This window comes from Equus quagga, chromosome 13 (assembly GCF_021613505.1).
Source record: "Equus quagga isolate Etosha38 chromosome 13, UCLA_HA_Equagga_1.0, whole genome shotgun sequence".
In the NCBI taxonomy this organism is placed as follows: Eukaryota; Metazoa; Chordata; class Mammalia; order Perissodactyla; family Equidae; genus Equus; species Equus quagga.
In genome coordinates this window covers 16,046,729-16,068,241 of record NC_060279.1, presented here as the reverse complement: position 1 = coordinate 16,068,241, position 21,513 = coordinate 16,046,729, and the positions used below count along the sequence as shown (strand labels likewise).

Below are 21,513 nucleotides of genomic sequence, written 5' to 3'. Positions count from 1 at the left end.
TGGCCTAAAGTTTGGTCATGGCCTACATTTTGATTTCTGCCACGTGGGCTCAGGACTGGGAAACACCCCTGGGCAGAGGGAGTGAAACCAGAGTACAGGCTCAAGCTGAGTCCGTGATTGCACACTCTCTCCCCATCAGCTCCACGACAGGTACACATGGACCCTTGCTTTTCACCTCCTCTGTTATCCGGCATTTGTTGGGCATCACTCAAGGGTGAGAAAACCCAAGTCATCCTAGAGAACAGGGAAAGGAGAACATGACCCCACCCTCAATCTCAAGGGAGAAAACAAGGGGGCCACAAGAATAACAAAAGAGGGAACACAGTGCCTGCTGATGAAAGGAAGATGCAGGTAAGTGACAAGAGGGTCCAGAGAGGGGCGCCGTCTTCCTGAGGAGTTGGGTCTTGAGCTGGTTCCCACAGATAGAACACTATGGCTCGAACTGGTAAAGGGCAAGGAGCATATAAATAAGGCAGGGTGACAGCAAGTAAAGGAACACGGGAAGAAGCTTTGAGATGATAAAGGCACCACTGAGTCTGGCCCTGCTGGGGTGACGGAGCCCTCGGTGCAGTGATGAGACAAGAGGGGCAGAGGGCACTGAGGCAGGAGGAGGAGGTTCAGCTGAGAGACATCTGGGATGCCATGCTGAAGAGCGTCTTTCCATATCAAAGAGGAAAGAAAAGTTTGGCAAAAGGTCCTGATCAGGAGAGAGAGACGAAGAAAGAATTATTCAGTTGCACATGTGATGACAGACCAGACGAGGGGCAAATCTGAGGCCAGAAGTCAAGCTATGATGCTCTTGCAGGGAATGGACCCACTGATGATAACCCAGATGAGGGGAGAGAGGGTAGAAACAGGCAGAAAGAGAAACAAGGTCTTGGATTGATTAAGACATCGAACATAGTGGAAAAGTCTACACGACAGGAAGGGTGATAAAATCCAAATAAATTATCAAGCTAGTATCAAGCTTCCTAAGTGATCATCTAAAAGAATGGTCCTAAAATGTGGGTCACAGGCTCCTTTGATAAAAGCTATGGACCCTTTCCCTGGGGGAAAATGCTCATATATACCAAACTTTAATACCATTTCAGGTCATTCAAGACTCCCTAACAGGTCCATCTATCAAAACTTCCAGGCTGCACGTGAATAAATGACAGCGAGGGACTGGCAGGGCCTGGGGTAGGTCGCAGTATTCCTGACACACTTCAAGATCTTTTCCTTGTAACCACGTGGACTACCAACACCACTGACAGAAATAATGATGTTGGAAAGGGGGTCATTTTGTAGGAAAGAATTTCTTTTGGGAAGAACAAAATCAAGGAGGCATAAAAAAATTAAATTATAGTTTGAGAAGTTACCCTTTCTGGAATGTCTCTTTGCATCTACTCAAAGAAATAAAATTACTTTTTTTGTAATCCTTTGACTTTTTGTTTTTGCTTTTGTTTTTAATGTACAATTAAATTTGGAGGGAGTTTGCCTTCCAAAAATCATCAAACAGGCTTTCCTTCCTCTCTCCCTTCACATGTATATAGAAAAGACAATCTCAGTTTGCCCTGGTGGGAAATGGGTCTGCCTTCAAATAGGTCAGAATCATGAATAAAATAAGGGCTGAGTCGTTGTCCTTGTGACAAATTCACTTTCAAATGTCCATCCAGGCCTAGAACTTGCATTCCAGAAACGATGACCTGAGGAAGTTTATCTCCAGTAAATTCTTAGGGTGTCTTTGCACCAAGAGTTCTCCTTAGGAAGATGTATGGTATGGTGGATACAGATGAAAGCACAGATGCAGATGTCCTCTGAGGCAACCTCAGGCAGGAATATACATGACCCATCCTCAGGCACACATATGGGCAGATCAGAAACCATAAGCCTGTGCCTATCTTCTTTAAGATCTACAAAATTTCTTATTCTTATTTCTTATTCTTCTTTTTCTCTTCCACCTCACCTCTCAAGGCCAGCAGCTCCTGGGAGCATCATCAAACTTTAATGGCTCCCTTCTTTGCAGTACCATAGCCTGAATACAGATAACTGCATAAGGTACCTCCACGACTCCTTCTACTGATGAGCAGAGGCATGGGAGGAAGGTGGACAGGGAAAGGTACCAGAAGCAAGGAAGGTACTAGAGGCTTTCACAGATGCCATTCCATTTAATCTCCTCAACACTCCCGGAAGGCTAGTATTGCTGTCTGTTTTTGCAGAGAAGATGACGACTCAGGAAGGTCAAGAACTAGCCCTACAGTCATACCACCAATAGGGGCCAGTACCAGGACTTGATCAACTTTGGTCTGGATGGGCTTTCCACCACAACAGTTTCTCACTGGAATTGACTGAGTTTGACTGTCAAACTGTCAGTTATACAATGAGTATTACAAGTCTGCTATAAATTCAGCATCAAGGTTAGTCCTGCAGGCATACGCACGCTTATAGTCTGCAAAGGAGTGGGGGAGGGGATGGGGAATAAAACAAAAAAGATAAAAATTAGTATCTCCACTACGAAAATTTAATAACTTGGTGGATAATTACAAAAAACTGATTTATAAGATTCTGACCAACACAGAAAAAAAGAAAGAAAAGAAAAATGAAAAATAACAATAAGGTCTAATCAATAGCAAACATTATATAAGTGAAAGGAATAAAAGCAAATAATCATCTATTACAACAAATATTAATGTGTTCTCTCAAAAGAGGAAGACTCAGATGTGTAATAAGAAAGAAACACGAAAAACAGAACTATCAAAGGATTTTGATTATATTAATATGAATGGAAGGGAAGTAAATTAGGGACTAGAGAGGAAGTAAAATGGATCAATTTCTTGGAGCAGGTAAATTTAAAACCAGAACTGGGAAGAGAATTCAAACACAGGGTAAAGAGAGAAAAAGAAGACCACACATCAGGCCAGCATTATTATTGTTCACAGCCAACTGACATTGTGCCTTATTAGGTACAGACCTGTTTTGTTATCATTAGGTGAATACAGTTATTCAACTATAATTTGAAACCCATATCCTAGGTAAACTAAGAGCTGTGACTACAGATCAAATACGAAAATAATTCCAGGACCCTGAAGCCCACCCAAGATTCAGTACATTCTAGAAGCTAGTATGGCCCAGTGCAAGTAACAAAAGCCTGAAAATACAGGGACATCAACTTCATCACAGCCAGACCAAGAATTTCTGTGGAGCTTAGAGGAACTCAAGGAATATATCTGCTCATTTTGTGTCTCCTTTTCCTCATCAGTAAACTAGGAAATCATCATAGATACTATTTACTGAAAATCTATGTGCAAAGCACTCTGCCAAGTTCTTTCCATATGTATCAGGATGCTCATAAAATACTCACAAATACCCTGAATCCTTAATTTCCCAATGAAGAAACTGAGGCTAGGAGGTTAAATAACCGCTCAGGGTCATAGAGCCCAATTCAGACTTCACATGCAGAACTACGTAATTTCATAGTCTTTGTTCCTTCCATCCTGCCAGGCTGTCCTGTGTTGTAACACTGAACTATTTTAAAGAGCTAAATGGATAATACGTCTAAAATGATTTTGAGATCAAAGTGATACAGAAAATTCAATAATCTGTTGTTCTTTTAACTCCTTTCAATAAAAGACATTTTCCCAGTAACTAAAATCAAGCAGCGGGTTTCATATTTCCCTTGATGGGTTTTGACATACCAATAGATACATCCCTCTACCCTTGTTAGTTAAGACGCATCAGGGGCAAAAATCCAGAGCAGGCAGTCTCCACGATATACCCACTAGGAAGGCAGTATGGCATCACGGTGAAAACATGGGTTCTGGAATGAGACAATCTCATTTGAATTCTGGTTCCACTAAGTACAAGCAGTGTGATACGGGGAAAATTACTGAACCAGCTAAGCCCTGGTTTGCTCATCCAGTGGTGATAACAGTATCCATGCCACAGGGTTGTTGTAAGAATCAAAGAAGAAAACTCTTTAAAATGTTTAATGCAGTGCTTAGCACTGACCACCAGCTATTAATGAAGTCAGCAGTCCTGAACAACCAGGTAATCCCAGCTCTTCATCCATTCTTCCCCTCCCTGTCTCCTGACCCAGCATCGCTACAACAAGGGCCAATTTCTGAACGAAGGAGCCCTTTTCCAGAGTTGAACACAGGAAATACCAAGGAGGCTGAAGAATTTGGGCAACTCCTTTCTGAAATTCCTTTCCTCAGGGTCGTGAACTTGGGACCAAACTGGCCTATTCCTTTGGAAAAAGAAACCTCTCCTAGATCCAATTACAGAACTCCCATATAGAAGGCATGTCATAAGCTGCAGCAAGGAGCAACATAATTGACATCCCCAAGGACCATTCTGATACTCTGGCCACAACAATAAATCCTTCCCTGAAGACCCACAACAACCATTTATTTGTTACTGACTCCAATTTACTTGTTGTAGTCATACAGAGTTCACTCCTAAACTTCTGACTTCTCAACTTTCTTTGTGCAAACTAAGGAGAGAAAAGACATTAGTAAATTGAAAAGCTGGTTTACCCTCTGAAACTGACTCCTGATCCTCTCTCCTACTGGCCACAGAGTTTAGTGTTTGACAGATGTTAACAAGCAGTGTTATCTACGCCACCATGGACAGATTATAAATAGCCTCGGCTGGCTCACTACCTCTAGGCTTTGTTATATTGAAGAGGAAAAGACTACCTAAAAATAAAATGAAATAAACTGCTTGTTTCCCATTCTTATCTTCAAAGCCTGATCAAAAGAGGTGACAAAAAGAGGTCAATGGCTGCTGACACCAGCATGTAGTGTAAGTGTCAACAGCTGCTGTGTTAGAGCAAAATGAAACCAAATTCCCAATAACCTTCCATCTCCTTCTCATTTAACTCTACTACTGTCCCTCTTACTACTCTCAACCAGGTCTGGTACACGTGAAGCACTGAAAAAAGGTGGAGGGATGGATGGATAGTCGAATGGATATTTGCACAATCTTTCCTCCTGATCAAAAATGTTGAGTTCAATTAAAATGATCTGTATATACACACACACACATACTACATCAGACTGAAAGCTCCTTGAGGGCAGACATCTTAGTATTTATCTTTTTAGCCCCAACACTTAGTAAAATGTTTCATATATGCATAGTAAATAGTCCATGAATCAATGGGCATTACTAGTAATTAGAAGAAAACATGTATTGTATATCTACTTTACGTCTGACAATTTACGTACATTTTCTTATTAACCCTCATGTAGACAATGAAGAGGTCACACCTGTCCTCCAAAACTGATGCTCTCCTCCCCACAGTGTTGGGTTGTTCCTGAAAGGCAGCCGCCCAGTTAGATCTCCCAGCCTCCTTTGCAACTAGGTTGAGTCCTACAGCAGTCCTTGCCAATGGGATGTTAGTAGATATCATGTGTGTCACTTCTCTGCCAAGAAACGTAAAAAGTGAGCTTTCCTTCTCCATACTCTCTTTCCACTTCCACTGAGGAGACGTAAACCATGAGAACCTAGAAGATGGCCAAGCCACCAGATAGAAGGAAACTGGGTCCCTAAATCACCAAGTGGGAGAAAGCCAAGAACACACTGGCCTGTTGAAGGAGCAAGAGATAAACCTATTGTGTGAATCCATTGAAATCTGGGGGGTTATTTCTTAGAATATCCAGTGCTGCTTAACCTAACACATAAATTTTGCAAAAGAGGTATTTTAGATTTTATAAACAAGATCCAAATAGGCTAAATAACTTGCCCAAAGTAACATCTGAGTGGCAACGCTGAAGTTTAAGCCCAGGTCTGCCTAACATTAAAGTCCTTAGTCTTCCCACTAGGATGCATTATCAAGGTGATTTGATGTTGGTAATAGAGGAGTACACATCTATGAAACCACTATGTCCCCACGCTACCAAGTACAGTCCAGGCAACATCAAACTAAGCCTTCTTATTCCTCCATAAGCCTGGTTTGATGGTAAATTCCAGGAGGGCAGGGACTATAACAGTTATATTACTGACATATTCAGCATTCAGTATAGTGCCTGGCATTCTGTAGGGACTTAGTAAATAATACATGATGGTTTGTTAGATGGATGGGTGGATGGATAGGTGGATGGGCGGATGGATGGATGAATGGGAAAGAAGAACTGCTAGGAGAAATCTTATAAAAAAGGATCAACCACCTCTTCTCCCATCCCACATCCTCCTGCAGCGAGGGCCAAGGATGCTGAGAGTCTTCATAGACTCTGCAGTATACATTCTTGCCTTTCAGTTCCCTACAAAGCCTTTCTCAGCCTTGCTGTGAATCTATAAATTTCCACTGGTGAATTTCAGGAAGCAGACATACATCTTTAAAGATCTAATATTGCTCTCCTCTCTCAAACAGTAATCAAATCAAGATCTATATTCAAACTGAAAAAGCTTGAGGAAAAGCTATTTTCTTTTAAGGACAGTAAGACAAGGTGTATATACACGCAGGGTTGAGGAAAGATGGGCATGCAACCACTAAAAGAGAACTAACCAAGAAGCCATTTCTGACCAACGGTGGAAGGCCGACCATGGAATAACTAACCTTTGACAGAGATCTGGGTATCACTAACCCAACTCACATCCTTTCCTTCTAGCCACTCCTAGGGACTGGAACACCAAACCAGAACCAGGCTATGTCCTGACTGCTTTATGGCTGCCTTATGTCTGTATGAGTATTCTACTCCAATCAGACCATTCCACTCATGAGTGCAAGCACTGTGTCTAACTTCTACTTCTCCCACTATACCTACACCAGGCTGAATACCAGAAATCTGCAAGCTTGACTACAATCAGGCTTTATCCATAGGCAGAGACAAGAGTACCAGGCATACACTGGAGTTCAAGCCCCCAAAGCCCTCTCTGAGCCTCAGTCCCCCCATCTGTAATAAGGAGTCACACTGGATCAACAGTTCTCATCCTTTCAAGCGTGAGGCTCCCTTTTTAATGTCAGAAATCCAAGACCCACTCTACCCCCTGGAGGACTTATTTCATTAATTTAGCCCCATAACAACTTTGTTAAATAGAAGTTATTCTCCACCCTTAACCCCGCCCATTTTTATAGAGATGAGGACACTGAGGCTACAGAAGCTGGGTCACTTGCCCACAACAACAGAGCTAGTAGAGAGGAGAGCAGAAATACGAATTCAGGTTTGTTGTCTACAAAGCCCAAATTGTTAACCACTATGCCATACTGACTAAACTGGGGGGGGGGGGGGGGGGGGGGGGCAGCCACTATTCATTCAACAACGCTTTTAAATATACTTATATTTTATAAATCACAATGGCACCCACACACTTCAGAAAAATGATACTTTGGTACATATCTGTGGGAAATATAATTCAGGGAACAGCCAATGCTGAGTGTGGCCATGGATCTGCATGCCCACTGCAATAATTCCAGGGGTCTCCAGAGTCCCATGGCCCACAGATTGTAAACCACTGGAACGACTAGGGAACTCTTAAGGTATCTTCCTGCTTTGACTTTCTGTCTGTGGTTATAAACTTTGAATTCCTGGGTGAATTCTTGATGTTTAGCTTCAGACCAGTCACAGCTGGTAGGAGCTGAAGTCATGGAAGTTCCTCCTCTGCTATTTGCAGTAGTAGCCGGTCAAACATTGAGCTATCATATTGCTAACAGGGAGAACCCACCCCAAACTGAGATTTGTTTGTTGGAGAAACAGGGTTGCACAACAAAATCACTCTAACAGATAGAGCTTTAAGAAGAAGTCCGTTGGAACTAGTGTGATTCACACATACACACACACACACAACACTCATACACACCGTCCATGTCACCTGCCCCCAACTCACCCAGTCTATTATTTTGAACCAGGGTGAAAAATGATAACAGAGAAGGGTTAGAGGGAGTAAGAAGAAGACAAAGAAGGAGCAGGCAGGGAAACCCCAAACGTTAAAGAGTTGGCTGCACTCTTCTGGAGAGAGGATGTGGAATTTAAGTAGTCGGTGGGAAAGATGGGGAAGCAGTGAACATCTCCCCATGGCTAGCACCAGCGCCCAGGTGTGAAGCATCCATCTGGATGACCTATCTCTAGAACAGAGGACACAACACTTACCCAGAAAGAGAGCTGGGAGGGAGGCCTCTATTGCCTCTTCCCAAACGAGGAATAGAGAGAGGCTGAACTGCAGAGCACTCTGAGCTCCTCACAGAAGGGGCCCCTAAATGAAAAAATGTTATATTTATGGTGGTGATTAACCACAGTTCAGTTAGGATCCAGATTCAGCATCATGATGTGTCATGGGCTTAGAGAGCAGGAAAAAGAGAAACATCCTAAAAACAAACAAGTGGGTTGGCTTTATCTTTTAACCATTGTTCTATCAGAAAAATAAAAATCATAATAATCATATAGCAATGTTCTAAGCACAGCATTTTTTAAATAATTTCTCTGCTGAACATCAAAAATAAAAGCCCACGCACTCATCAATTCTTACCCATTATTTGAATCAGTAGGAGATGCTCAGAGTGTGAACCCAGAAGGCAGGACGATGTCTCTACTCCAGGCAGGGTTAACAGGTCTCTATCCACATAATGGGCTAGATTATAAGGTCTATAGACTGGGTCTTGGAACAGCTCCAATAGGTTAAACAAAATTATAGTTGAGGGCCAGTCTTGGAAGGGAAGAGAGATGGGAGGGACTCTGAGGACATTAATTCTATGTGGCTAATTCTGAGCAGACTCAGAATCATTGAAGAAAGTTGTTCTATCTTCTCAGCAAACATTGCCCCATCCCCATTCATTTTCTGCCAATCTATCCACTTCCCTGCTTCAAACTAGTCAATGGCCTCCCACTGAAGATCCTTGGTGACGCCAAGGAGGCCCTGAATGATGTAGCCCCTGCTCCCCTCTCCAACATCCCTCAGGTTACCGTCATGTCACCTCAGTCACTACACGTCAGCCCTGCTGGCCTTCTTTCTGTTTCCCAGACCTGCCGTGCCCTCTCCTGTCTCCAGCCCTTTACCCCTGCCCTACCCTCTGCCTAAACCCTCCTCCTCCTGCCCCCTTCCCTCTTCTCTTCTTCTCTCAGTCAAACACTCTTCTGTCTGTAAGTCTCAACATCAACATCAACTCCTTGACTCTCCTCCCCTCAGATAAGGTCAGGGTCCCAATTTAAAATCCTCCAACACTCTGACAGTTCTCATTTTCAGCACTTTATATACCATTAAGTTTAACCGTAATTTAATATCTGTCTTCTCTGCTAGACAGCAAGCTCTAAGATAAGAGAAACTCTATCTCTGTTCATGGCTGTGTCCCTCAGCACAATGTTTGAACACAGGAAGTACTCAAATATTGTTGGCTGGCTCTATCCTTCCTTCCCTCCTGTCTTCTCCTGATTCCTCTTACGTCTTCCCCCACCCCATAATTCAAAGTTTCAGATACGGGTGCTAGGCTGCTCAGCCCTGAGAAGGCTGGGGCCAGGAGGTACATCACTCTGGTCATCCCCTCTCATCCAGAGTCTTGACGAAGACTCAAAAGCCAAGACACCCCAAACCAGTTCTATTTCAGTTTCAGCTCCCTCATGGCCAGTTGTGTGGTCCTGGGCTGAGGAATGATGCCATAAGGTCCAGCCTGGTCCTAGAGGGGTGGTGGGGAAGGAGGTGAGATACACAGGACCCCACAGTGACATAAATCAAAAGACTTCATTGCAAATGCCTTCTGAAGTGTGAAGCAGCCACACCAGTCACTCTGCCTCCCAGTCACTGTCCCAGAGTTTGAGGCCAGGGAGAAAAGCCATGGCCTTGAGCCTCTCTCCTAACCATTCTGTCACCAAGGCCCAAGCTCCTGACAGAAGAATGGCAGCTGAGACGGAAGGAAATGAAAGACAAGAGGGAGGATGTCAGAGCACAGCCTTTCCTGTCAGCTCTCCTCAGAGCGATGACTGGAGCTCTCTGCTCGGTCTCTCTGATCAGACTTTCCTCCTAGGCAAAAGGGCATTCTCTTCAGCCTTTCTTTTAACATGCAGCCCCTCTGACGTGGGTATGTTCGTGTATATATAAGACCTGTGTGAAGTGGGGGAGAGAGTAGGGGCCAGAATATGAAGATAAAAAGTGAGAATTGGGGAAATGTAATATTTTCATTGTTGATATGGTTAAAAATGAAGGCCTTTGTTTCAACTTCTACTCTTGGATTTTCTTTGTTGTTGTCGATAATAACTGTAGAAGCATTTTACTAGTTCTGATGAAATTAGATACACTATTAACAGGAAATAAGATATATCCTATCTTGCTCAATTTGCAGTCAACTTCTGTCTTGAAATAAAACTATAACGAATGGAAATTTTTAAATGAGCGGTAGTTTTGGATTTGCAGTGGGTTGCAGTGAAACTTGTCTCTGAGGTCGCGAGTTATATGGAGGTAAGTGACTATTCTGAATGGGGCCTCAGAACTGTAGTATTTTGAATAATTTTAATTTTTATACACCTTTGTTGTCAAGGCACTCCAGGAGCTTTAGAAGTATTTTAACATTTATCTTCATAATAGCACTATCCTGGGAGAAGGTATTACTGCTCACCAATTTCATATTCCACTTCATTGTCTTTCAAAACTCTCTTACAGAGGCAGCTGGGCTGTACAGTGGGTATAACACGGGCTTTAGAATCGTTGATAATAGAAATAAAATGCCAATCCTTCCCTACTTAGTAACTGGCCTTGAGCACACGACTTAGCCTCTGAGGTTTGGTTTCCTCATCTGTAAAATGGAGATAATATCTGCCTTACTTTATGTTTCCATATTTAAAACAATATATGCAAGTGCTGAGATGGTATATGAAAGCTTCTACGTTTAAAATAAGACATGCAAACTCCTGGTGAAATGAGAGCCATCAGCATCAGCATCATTGTTATTTTATTTGCTTGTCACAAGACCTGGCGAGAAATCTAGGGCAGGTATTATCTTCACCTCATAAATGAAGTTTCATAAAGGAAACAGAAGCTGAGTTGGTTTATGTATCACCTAGTATCACAGAGGGAATGTATATGAGGGTCAGGACCAGGACCCAAGACCCCCGAAGCATTTAGTCTGCTAGATTGAACTCTGTTTCCACATAAAGTGCACATATATATTCCAGCCAACTAATAAAAAATCTTATTTATTTGTTAACAGCCCAGCTTGATGGCCTCTTCACAATCAAGCAGCAACAGATGCTCGCTCGCTGCCGGGGAGAGTGGAGTATAAGTACCACCGAGTCCTGGATTCGGAGTTAAACCAGGACCCGAGCCCCAGTTCAGGACTTTCCACTTCTAAGTCCCTGGACAAGTTGCGTGGCCACTTGGGGCTCAGTTTTCTCTTCTGTGAAAACTAATAAATAAGGGAAAGCTGGACAAATTCATCCTCCTCGCAGATCTAAAATTCCGTGATTAAGCTTTAGCGACCTTAGACTTAACTTTCTTTTATGGCCACTTTTAGACCAGCATACCCTTCTTCCTTTCAGCATCTGCACTGCTCTCCTCCCCTTCCCTTTGCTAACCACTGCACTGATCAACATCTGCTCCTTCCTGACACTGGAGATCCAGGCATTAAACAGGACTGTTGCATTTCACATTTCACACTGACGCATTCATACTTAACTGTGGACTCTATTTACGACATAGACCCAAGTACACAAATCTCTACCCAAGTGAGGAGACATACATCATCCACAGAACAGAAATGCAAACACTCCCTTTTATTCTCAAGGCTATCTTATAAAGCTATAGAGTGAACATTTATGCTATATCCATCTCTGCTTTGCAAACGTACTTTGGGATTTTTGCTCCTGCTGCCCACTTCCACACACACTCCTGCATATGCCCAAGAGTGTATAGATTTAACTGCCTTAAAATGGGAGCTCCAGGCCAAGGAAGTGGTCTGACTTAGAAAGCACTGTGCCATAATTTCTTCCCCTATGTTACCCTGAACGAATGTAAAGCCAGAAAAATAGCCCCAAACCAAACTACCCAGGGATTAGGACGCTGTCTCCACTCTCGCTGGCTTTCCCTCCTCCTGTTGACATCAGGGCCAGCTCTGGCCCCCACTCAGTTCTCTCCAGTTTGAGCTTCTGTCAATCAGTGGGGGTGGCAACAAGAAGTCTCAGGAAAGGGAAACCATCCCGACACCAATGTCTTATACCTAGAACACAGTCGGGACTCGATGAATATCTGGTGAGTGAATCAGTAATGAATCTCAATATAGAAAAAGACAGAATACATGTAAATTATTTACCACCCAAGGAGTAATCCCAACTCAACCGCCTGTCAGCTACTACCTAGTACTCCCATCCCTGGAGGAATGGGGTTTATCATTAGCACAGAGCTAAGAAGAGAGCCCTAAGCTCCACATTTTGCCTTTTGCTCACCTCTCTCCCTGAATCAAAATTCCACATTCGTTTTTTTTTTTTAAGATTGGCACCTGAGCTAACATCTGTTGCCAATCTTCTTTTTTTTTCTTCTCCCCAAGGTCCCCCAGTACATAGTTGTATATTCTAGTTATGAATGCCACTGGTCGTGCTATGTGGGACGTCGCCTCAGCATGGCCTGATGAGTGGGGCCATGTCTGCACCCCGGATCCAAACCGGTGAAACCGTGGGCCGCCCAAGTGGAGCGCATGAACTTAACCCCTCAGTCACAGGGCCGGCCCCCAAAATTCCACATTCTGACTCTATCTTTCCCATCATTCACCCTTCTGGAGGGAAATGCAATTAAAAGAGAAATAATGTTGTTCTGATGAAGGGAGATTCCGCAAGGAGCAGCCATGTGCCCCCAGCGTGAAGCTAGAAATGAACAGAGCCAGTGAGGAGGTGGAGATCTTCCGGACCAGCATCCACCAACTCTGCTGGGAGTAAGAACTTGAGAAACAGTCTAGCTAAGGACTAGCCGAACAGCCCACCAGAGGCATGAAGGTACAGGAGACCTCGTCTCCTTCTACTGACTTGGCTCCTCTGAATAGCTCCAAGCCCCTCACTTCTCCTCACTCAGCCTGTTCCCCCACCTCTACAACGACAAGCTCCAATGCCTCCTCCCTCCACCCAGCCCTTCCTTGCTCCCCACCTTCCTGCTTCACCCGCTCAGAGCAGAGATGAGTAAAAGACGGGTCTGTAAAATCGTGCAGGCTCACTGGCATGGAGATGCTATATAAACACCCAGCGTTATCATACTACTACTACAGGGATTTAAATTGGGCTGGGGGCCCCGGGACTGCATTGGTAACACCTCCCCCACATTCTCAGCACTGGGCGACAGTGCTCCTCTGAGAGGAAAACCGTGCTTTCCTCGATCTTTAGCTGCTTGGGAAACTCGTGTATTAAGGTGGCCTCCTTACAGAAGCCCTCTAAAAATATCTATCGATGTATATTTAGCTCCAGATAGCATCCTCCTACCAAAAGGCTTCAGGCTGAACCACTCTGCGTGTGCCACTGGCGAGAAGCTGGGGACTTAGAGGGCAGCTCCCAGCTCTTCGGCACCATTTCCTCGGGCTTTTCTCTTCCCTGCTCCCTCTCCCGTTGTCTTCCCTCTCTCTGCTGGGTTATGCACATCCTCCAAAACTGCAGCTGAGGATACGATGATGGTTCCCTTCTCCCTCCATGCCCTTTCCTCTGAGTTGACTCCAGGATAAAAAAGCTCTGTGCAGCATCCAGAACACAGATAGAACTAATCATTCCACCCCCAGCTCAAAACCTTCAGTGGCTCCCCACTGCCCTCTGGCTAAGGGACAAGCTCCTTAGCACGGCCTAAACTGACCCTTGCAGACCTCTCCAGGTTCATCTCTCACCGTTCCACTGGCCAACTCCTCAGAAGTGTCCTGCTTGCTCTCCCTCTCCCACCTCCAAGGATTTGTATGTAGCATTCTTTCTCCCAGAAAAGCTCTTTTCCTTCATTATCTGTCAAAGTCCTACCTGCCCATCCTCACGCCCCAATTTAAATGTTACTTCCTTCAGGAGCTTTTTCCCAGTTGCCCAGAGCTAGGTTGGATGCCCTTCTTCTGGGTTTTCATGACATGTGGCCTCCTGGTGAGGGACATTCAGCCCCACCCCACCCACACCTAACACAGTGCCTGGCATACTGTAGGTACTCAATCATGTCTCTTGAAGGACTTGAAGGAAGACAGTGGGGTGGGGACAGGTGATCGTCTGGGCTCTGGGGTGAAGGCCTCCGTAGAGGAAGGAGGAAGGGCCCCAGGCTCAGATACACCTGTCCACTCTCCAGAGTTTGTACCTGGGGGCTCGCAGTTAAGGGAACAGTCAAACAGGTCATCTCCCACAGCAAAGCTGGCAAAATCAATAGCAGAGCACGTTCTGAGCAATACCATATATATACATAAAACGCAGTCTTTGGCATATGGCTCAATAAATGGCAGCTTTCATTATACAGCAAACACCAGGTGATGTGATATTGCTGCTTTCTCCTTACCCCTCCGCACGCATAGCCACCCTAGGAGGTTGGGTCTTCGATATTCATCCCTAACCTCCCACTCATCATCCAGGAAGCAATCCCCAAAAGGCAACACTGAGAACCTGGTAAATAGGCCCAGATGACCGGAAGCCCAATACCTCTTACTAATCTAGGGGTGGAGTTCTCAGCTTTCACTTCTCTAACAGGGTGATCGGATTGTGAGCAAGCTGGGCTGAGTCACAGCTACGTGAGAGGGATGCAGATGCTGCCTGGCTCACCCAGACCAAGAGGAAGGACTGAGACTAGACAACTCCTCCCTACTCCCAGCCCCCGCTTCCCTCAGCACTCTCTTTTGTATCTTATAGGTGACGAGAGAGTCTGGGATAGACAAGGGTTCAGTTCTACTAGCATTTATTAAGTACCTACTATAATCCAGGCACTGGTGCTACAGAGATGAACAGGGTTCAAAGACACAGTCCCCGCCCTCACTTCCCTGTCCTTACCTATGGTTTGGGAGTGCCTTTGAGTTCTCATCTTCTTCTATCACTTGTCCATCTACTCCAGGTACTATGACTTATTATTAAGACTAATACATAATAATGACTTCAAATAATTTAGAATTCTCCAAGTGACCTAACAAGTGTTTAGAAATGACATCTCCTGAATTGTTACCAGTATAAGAGAGATCCCAAGTTATGTCAGGTAACAGTTTGTTAAAGGACTGGAAATTTCACTGTCTTTTAGAAGAAATGAGAATACGTTAACTTTTGGTGTTTCTCAGTCCTAGCATTTGCTGAGTATTCAACAATACAGGTTTTGTGGAATAAATAAATGGAGGAATGAATGAATTAATTAATGAACAAGCCAATTAATGAAGTAATAGGCTGGAACTTCTGATTCAGTTTTTATGCATTAAGCAATGAGAGTTAAGTAATGTGCCTTCTTAACCACAGAGCAGGGAGTTCTAGTCTAAGCCCACAGAGAGAAGTCTTCGGATGGACAGGTGGGGCTCTCGTCCTCTTCAGGTCACAGGTGAAGCCTCAGCTCTAGCTTGGGGACACTTGCCTGATTATGCCCCCTCCCTGAGCCCATCCCACATTACTTCAAGGGGACCGAAGGAACGTGCAATCAGAGCTATAGAACCATGGAGCCCGTGAGGTTGTGAGGGGACGGATGGTGTGGGACCATAAGTGTTGAGGAAGGAACTCAGAGCCAGATGTGGGTTCAAGCCCCAGATCTAGTACCTCCTAGAAAGTCACAGGCCCTCTCTGAACCTCGGTTTCTTCATCTATAAAATGAGGATAACAAGATCCCATTTGGGAGATTATGAGGATGAGATGAATAATGTATATAAACTGACTTTCTAAACCATGAACTCCCTCAACTTACAGACCTAAGAATATTAAAGATTAGAGGGTCAGGCAGAATGTGGCAGCCCAGGGCCCCAACAACCCATCTCTTAGCAAAGGTCAGTGACAGAAAGTCTTCCACTGAGCCAGCTATCTGACACCTCAACCTCAGCCCCCACCCCCTTCCTCCCCTCCCATCGCACACTGAGAGCTGAAAAGTTGTGCAGCTTCAGCCTGAGGTGCTGTGTCATGTTCTAGCATCTGTCATTCCTCCTGTACACAGGAAGAGAATGCGAGGTGACACCTGGAGCTAAGGTGGAAAGTAAGAGCTGCCAGGAGGGACTGCTGCCTGGGCGGGTATCAGGAAGCCTGAAGAGGGGGCTGCACCGGGCAAGGGTAAAGGCACCAGGCCTGGGTCAAAGCGCACAGTTACACCTCCTGTATCTGCTGGTCTTGGGCTGAGCACTTAACCCCTCTGAGTACTAGGTGACTCCTATCTCAAGCCTGATCTGCCTGCCTCCATGGGTTGGTATTACCACACGTTTCACTGCATCTGAGACCCCAACAGTTGTAAGATGCCCCACAATTTTATGTACCACTAAGAAAGAAAGAAAAATGCTGTCATTTAAACTATATCACGCCATTTTTGTAAGACACAGGCTGATTTTAGAGACGTTCCAGCACGAGAAATGTGCATCTTAGAAGCGATGCAATGTGGTAGTTAAAAACACCCTGTGAATGTAAGACAATCTGATTATCCATTCCTGTGGGACAGAACCACAACCTCAGCATGGATCTCAAGAGCGCCAAGGTCTTTCCCTGGAGCACATGTGCGTGTGAATTAAGGAGAGAGAAAGAAACCATTAGGTACATGAAGAACAGGGGCAAAGTCCTATCGGTTCAGATGGACAGCAGTGGCCCTTCAGCAAAGTTTGAAGAGCCACCAAGAATGGGAGATGCAAGGGCCAGGTGGAGAGAGAACAGAGAGGACAAGTGAGTTGGCCAAGGGCTCAGCACCTGTGCCCACTCCTGTGCAGCCCCATATGCAGGTGAGGATACGGAGGGCTGTCTTGGCCACGCTAACAGAAGGACCTTGCTGACTCCTACACATCGGCTCCTTCAACCACATGGCATCCCTTATCTGAAGGCAGTGCTTACAGCTCCTGTTAGTCTTCTCATCCTGTCAAATGGTCCAGTTCCTCCCGCCTCCCTTGCACATCCTACTTCCCAGACCCCGCATCAGAATGGTGGGTTCTCTTTCAGAAGCTCTACATTGGAGCATCTTTAATAATTATTTATAATAGCCCAAAGCAGAAAACAATCTAAGTGTCAAATAATTGCAAAAGTGGAGAAGCTATGTCCATCTATTTAACAAAATGCTGATCGTTCATTACAGATTTTTACCAAAATATGGAGTATTATGTGCTGTGCCCATATTATATTGAGAAAAGCCAGCAAAACTATGAACACTGAAAAGAGAGCTTGCTCAGCATTAGAAGGGCTGGAAGGAAATGCCACAAAATAATTAGGAATTTTTCTTAGTCAGTGAACTGTTTTCCTCTTTTTTTGACTTTTCTGTATTTTCCATATTTTCTTTAATGAACATATAATAGTTTAAAATATAAATAAATGGACTAGTCAAGAAACTTCAAATGGGCTCTGACACATACAGAACTCAGCAGGGTCACACAATCTTAACATAAAATGCATATACATTACAGCATTTTTGTTTTAGACAGAATCACATTTCTAAATGACTCAGATTCTCATTTAGGCCTTTTATTTTATAGTATATATTATTTATTTTAAGGACGTTTAAAACATCATCTATCTATTATCAAAAAGTCAAAAGACAACAAGTGCTGGTGAGGATGTGGAGAAAAGGGAACCCTCGTGCACTGTTGGTGGGAATGTAAATTTGTAGAGTCACTATGGAAAATAGTATGGAGATTCTTCAAAAACTTAAAAACAGAACTACCATATGATTCAGCAATCCCACTTGTGGGTATACATCCAAAGAATATAAAATCACCATCTGAAAGAGATATCTACACCGTGTTCACTGCAGCGTTATTCACAATAGCTAGATATGGGAACAACCTAAATTCATTCATTGATGAATGAATGGATAAAGAAAATGTAGTACATATGTGTACAATGGAATACTATTCGGTCACGAGAAAGAAGGAAATCCTACCATTTGCAACAACATGGATGAAGTTGGAAGACACTATGCTAAGTAAAATAAGTCAGATAGAGAAAGACAAATACCTCATAATCTCACTTATAAGTGGAATCTAAAAAAAAGTCGAACTCATAGTAACAGAGAAAGAAATGGCGGTTACCAGGTGCTAGCGGGTGGAGGAAAAGGGGAAATATTGATCAAAGAGTACAAACTTTCAGTTACAAATTAATAAGTTCTGGAGAGTTAATGTACAGCATGGTGACTACAGTTAATAATACTGTATTGCATACTTAAAATTTGCTAGGAGTAGATCTCAAGGGTTCTCACCATAAAAAAAGGTAACTATTTGAGGGGATGAATATGTTAATTAGTTTGATTGTAGTAATCATTTCACAATGCATACGTATATAAAAACATCACATTGTACACCTTAAATATATAGCACTTGTATTTGTCAATCATACCTCAGTAAATCTGGAAAAAATAAGAACAATACACAAAGCATCGCCCAGCTGTGCTGCAATGTCTATGACCACATACTTCTGAAATACTATGTATAAATTTTATCTTTATACACTAAATCATACTTAAAATTCAGTAGTAGAATTTTCTTTTAGAAAAATAACCTTCAGGAAATCCTATTGTAAGGCAATAGACGTTTTTAAATATAAATAGTCATCTCTGTCTATTTGTTCCCTCTATTGAAGCGCCGGCTGCTTGTGAGCTTCCATTCATACATTCCGGTCCCTTACACCTTCGACCTTTTCTCTTTCACTGAATCACAGTGGGTGTGAAGGTTAAACATCTGAGGATTGTGTCTATTCCACAGATAACGAGTAGATGCAGATGCCCCCAAGCTCTTACTCTTGTCAGATTTTCCCCACCCCCACTCCTCTGGCTATTCCCTAGAAAAAAATGTCCTCCTTGCTCCCCTCTCCTTTCAGTCACTCATAATGGTGGCTCATATTCCCCTCTCCTCACTTTTCTACTCCTCTCTCTTCTTTTGCTCACAGGTTCAAACTACTGTCTGTGAGGCAGCTGGGTAAGGGAATGCCCACGTCACACCCACACAGGACATGGGCTCCCCACGGGGCCTGGTCCACACCCCTCTCCTGCTGCACCCAAAGCCACCTGACACCAAGACCAACAAGAAGCCATAAAAGCCAAGGGAGGCATGCCCATCACCACCAGGCCCAAGGCCCATTACATATGCCACCAACGGCGCTAGATCAGCCCCAATACAGGCATACTACGTCCATCCCCAAAAGAATGATTCTGCAAATATTTAAATAGACATACTACCATCACATATGCTGTTTATGACACTGGATCAGCCGCAATGTAGTATTACTACATTAATTTCCAAAGGAATGATTTATCAAATGTTTTAATGCGATTCCATTTTATACCTCCTCATATTAATCTGCAAATCATAAAAGAATTCTGTTGTCAGAATACAAATCTCAATTATCAATTCAGAAAATACGCTTGGGGTTTTCTCCAACCTCCAAGAAAAACCTGCACCTGCTGGCATCTTTGGGCCCATCTTTTGGTGGAGCCCCTCAGGCTAGGGCAAGCTGCCTGCTTTAGTGCAAAGACTCACTTGGATATGCTTGTTCAGCACTAGCCAGGCCCAGAATGGGAAACCAGAAGCAGCAGCAGCCAGATCTCAGTTCCATGCCCTCTGCCAGATGCCACGTGCATTTCCACAGAGTACTCACACCCCCCTGCAGGTGGGTCGCCCATCATCCAGCCCCACTGGGAATCTCATCCGAGAACTTTTTCCTCTGCCTCCACTCCACAGACTGCTGTCTTCCCACCCCTGGGTTCCTTGCACCCAGCCACCTATGACACCACAGGCGTGCCCCCACACACAAAGAAGGAGAGACAGGAGGAGGACTCACCCACTGAGGACCACAATGAAGTCCATGACATTCCAGCCATTGCGGAGGTACGAGCCCTTATGGAAGATGAACCCCAGGGCCACGATTTTGATGCCAGCTTCAAAGCAAAAGATCCCAATGAAATATGGTTCTGTCTTCTCCTGTAGGATGAGGAGCAGAGGTGCTGGTAAGGGGAGGACTGCGCTTCATCAGAGGCACACCCTGGTCACACCCTCTGCTCTGACCTCTCTTCTCTTCCACAGGACACCTGGATGTCTGTGCTGGGCAAGCCCGGTTTACAGGTGGGAAGTGAGGGTGCTGAAGAACTCATGGAGTGCACAAGAGCAAGGGAAGCCCCAGGGGAGCCAGCTGCAGAAGGGGATGGATGTAGGGGGTCATGCTCAGGACCAGACTTCCAACCATGAAGGTGACTGATGGTGCTGGCTCTGCCTTGAAGGAATTGGCTTTTCCATTGCTGGCCTTTGCTCACAATGGAAGCTTAAGAGTTCTCATCCACAGGCCATCAGGCTGGAGCTGCTTATCCACACATTTGGATTTTAAGCAATTTGTTTGCTCTCTTTAGGGGGAATACATTAGACACATGAATCATTTCTTTAAGGAGAACATGGACATGACATTAGGAAGTTCATAACCGAGATTGCACATAGGGTTTGAGCATCCTTCATCCTCTCTCCTTTACCCTTCCTTTTTCCTCTCACTTCAAAAGTCCCTTAGCAAGGGGAGGGAAGTGAATGGACCCTGTGCCTGCCCTTTCTTTTTGTCTGGCTGCCATGCAAGGTACATACAAGTGTTTGTAACACCTTCAGAACTTCCTGGGAGCAGGAGTTATACAGGTCAGTCCTCTTGTCCTTATGAATCCCAGTGGAGTTTGTCACCAACTTGTCCCTCGTCAAAGAACAAACTCCTCACAGAGCCATACGGTAAGGAAGGAGGGAAGGGGGCCCGGTGATGGACACAGGAAAAGGGAACCAGGGAAGAAGAAGGAGAGTGGGAAAGAAAGATGAGAAGGAGGGTAGCACATACCAGTCTGCGGGACATTGGGGTCTTGTCATCCTCAGGAAGGTGCTGCTCCAGGGCCAAGACGATGCAGTTGGCAATGATGGTGGCCAGGATCATGTACTCAAATGGCGTGAGAAAAGAGGAGTTAAGGAACAGATTCACCAAAGAGAGAGGGACACAGCCTTCCCGATGGCTGTGCACACAGATACACAGACTGTATCAACCCGCGTTGTGTCTCTACAGGCTGCATGATTTATATTAACACGCAGGCAGGCAGGACAGTGAACGGTTCTTAGCACACGAAACTATAAGCATTTCTGATTGGGCTCTGAACACAAAGCATCTTCTCCAAGAAAAGGAAAAATGTAGTCAATAAATAATGTAGTTAGACATATGGTAGACACTCCAGGTACTTCATGAATTCAACGACACATCCAGGAATTAGCCAGGGCTGAAAGTAGAAGTGGGAAGAAACACTGAGGCCATTGCAGGCCCCGGTTCTTCCCAGTCTTCAAACCACTGGACCATATAATGATGCTTCAGCAAGGATCCAGCTGTGGCTGTCTTTTGTTGTCTCTGGGCCTCACGTCTGGAGACCCCTCCTCTAGAAACCCTGCTCAACTGAGTAGGAGAGCCCTGGGAAAAGGAACAACCCTTTCCATGCAAGATCTTTTCTATTTTAATATCCAATTCAGAAAAATAT

General features: G+C 44.4%; 1 protein-coding gene across 1 annotated transcript in view; it reads right to left on the bottom strand.

The window, feature by feature from the left end:
- CACNA1E (calcium voltage-gated channel subunit alpha1 E) overlaps positions 1–21,513 on the bottom strand; it is a 407,275-nt gene that overhangs the window by 248,861 nt on the left and 136,901 nt on the right. Inside the window, exons 4-5 of the mRNA XM_046683555.1 lie at positions 20,835–20,940; positions 19,812–19,951 (exon numbers count right to left, since the gene is read on the bottom strand). Of these exons, the coding sequence (XP_046539511.1) occupies positions 19,812–19,951; positions 20,835–20,940 (246 nt within the window). The remainder of the gene's footprint in view (positions 1–19,811; positions 19,952–20,834; positions 20,941–21,513) is intronic.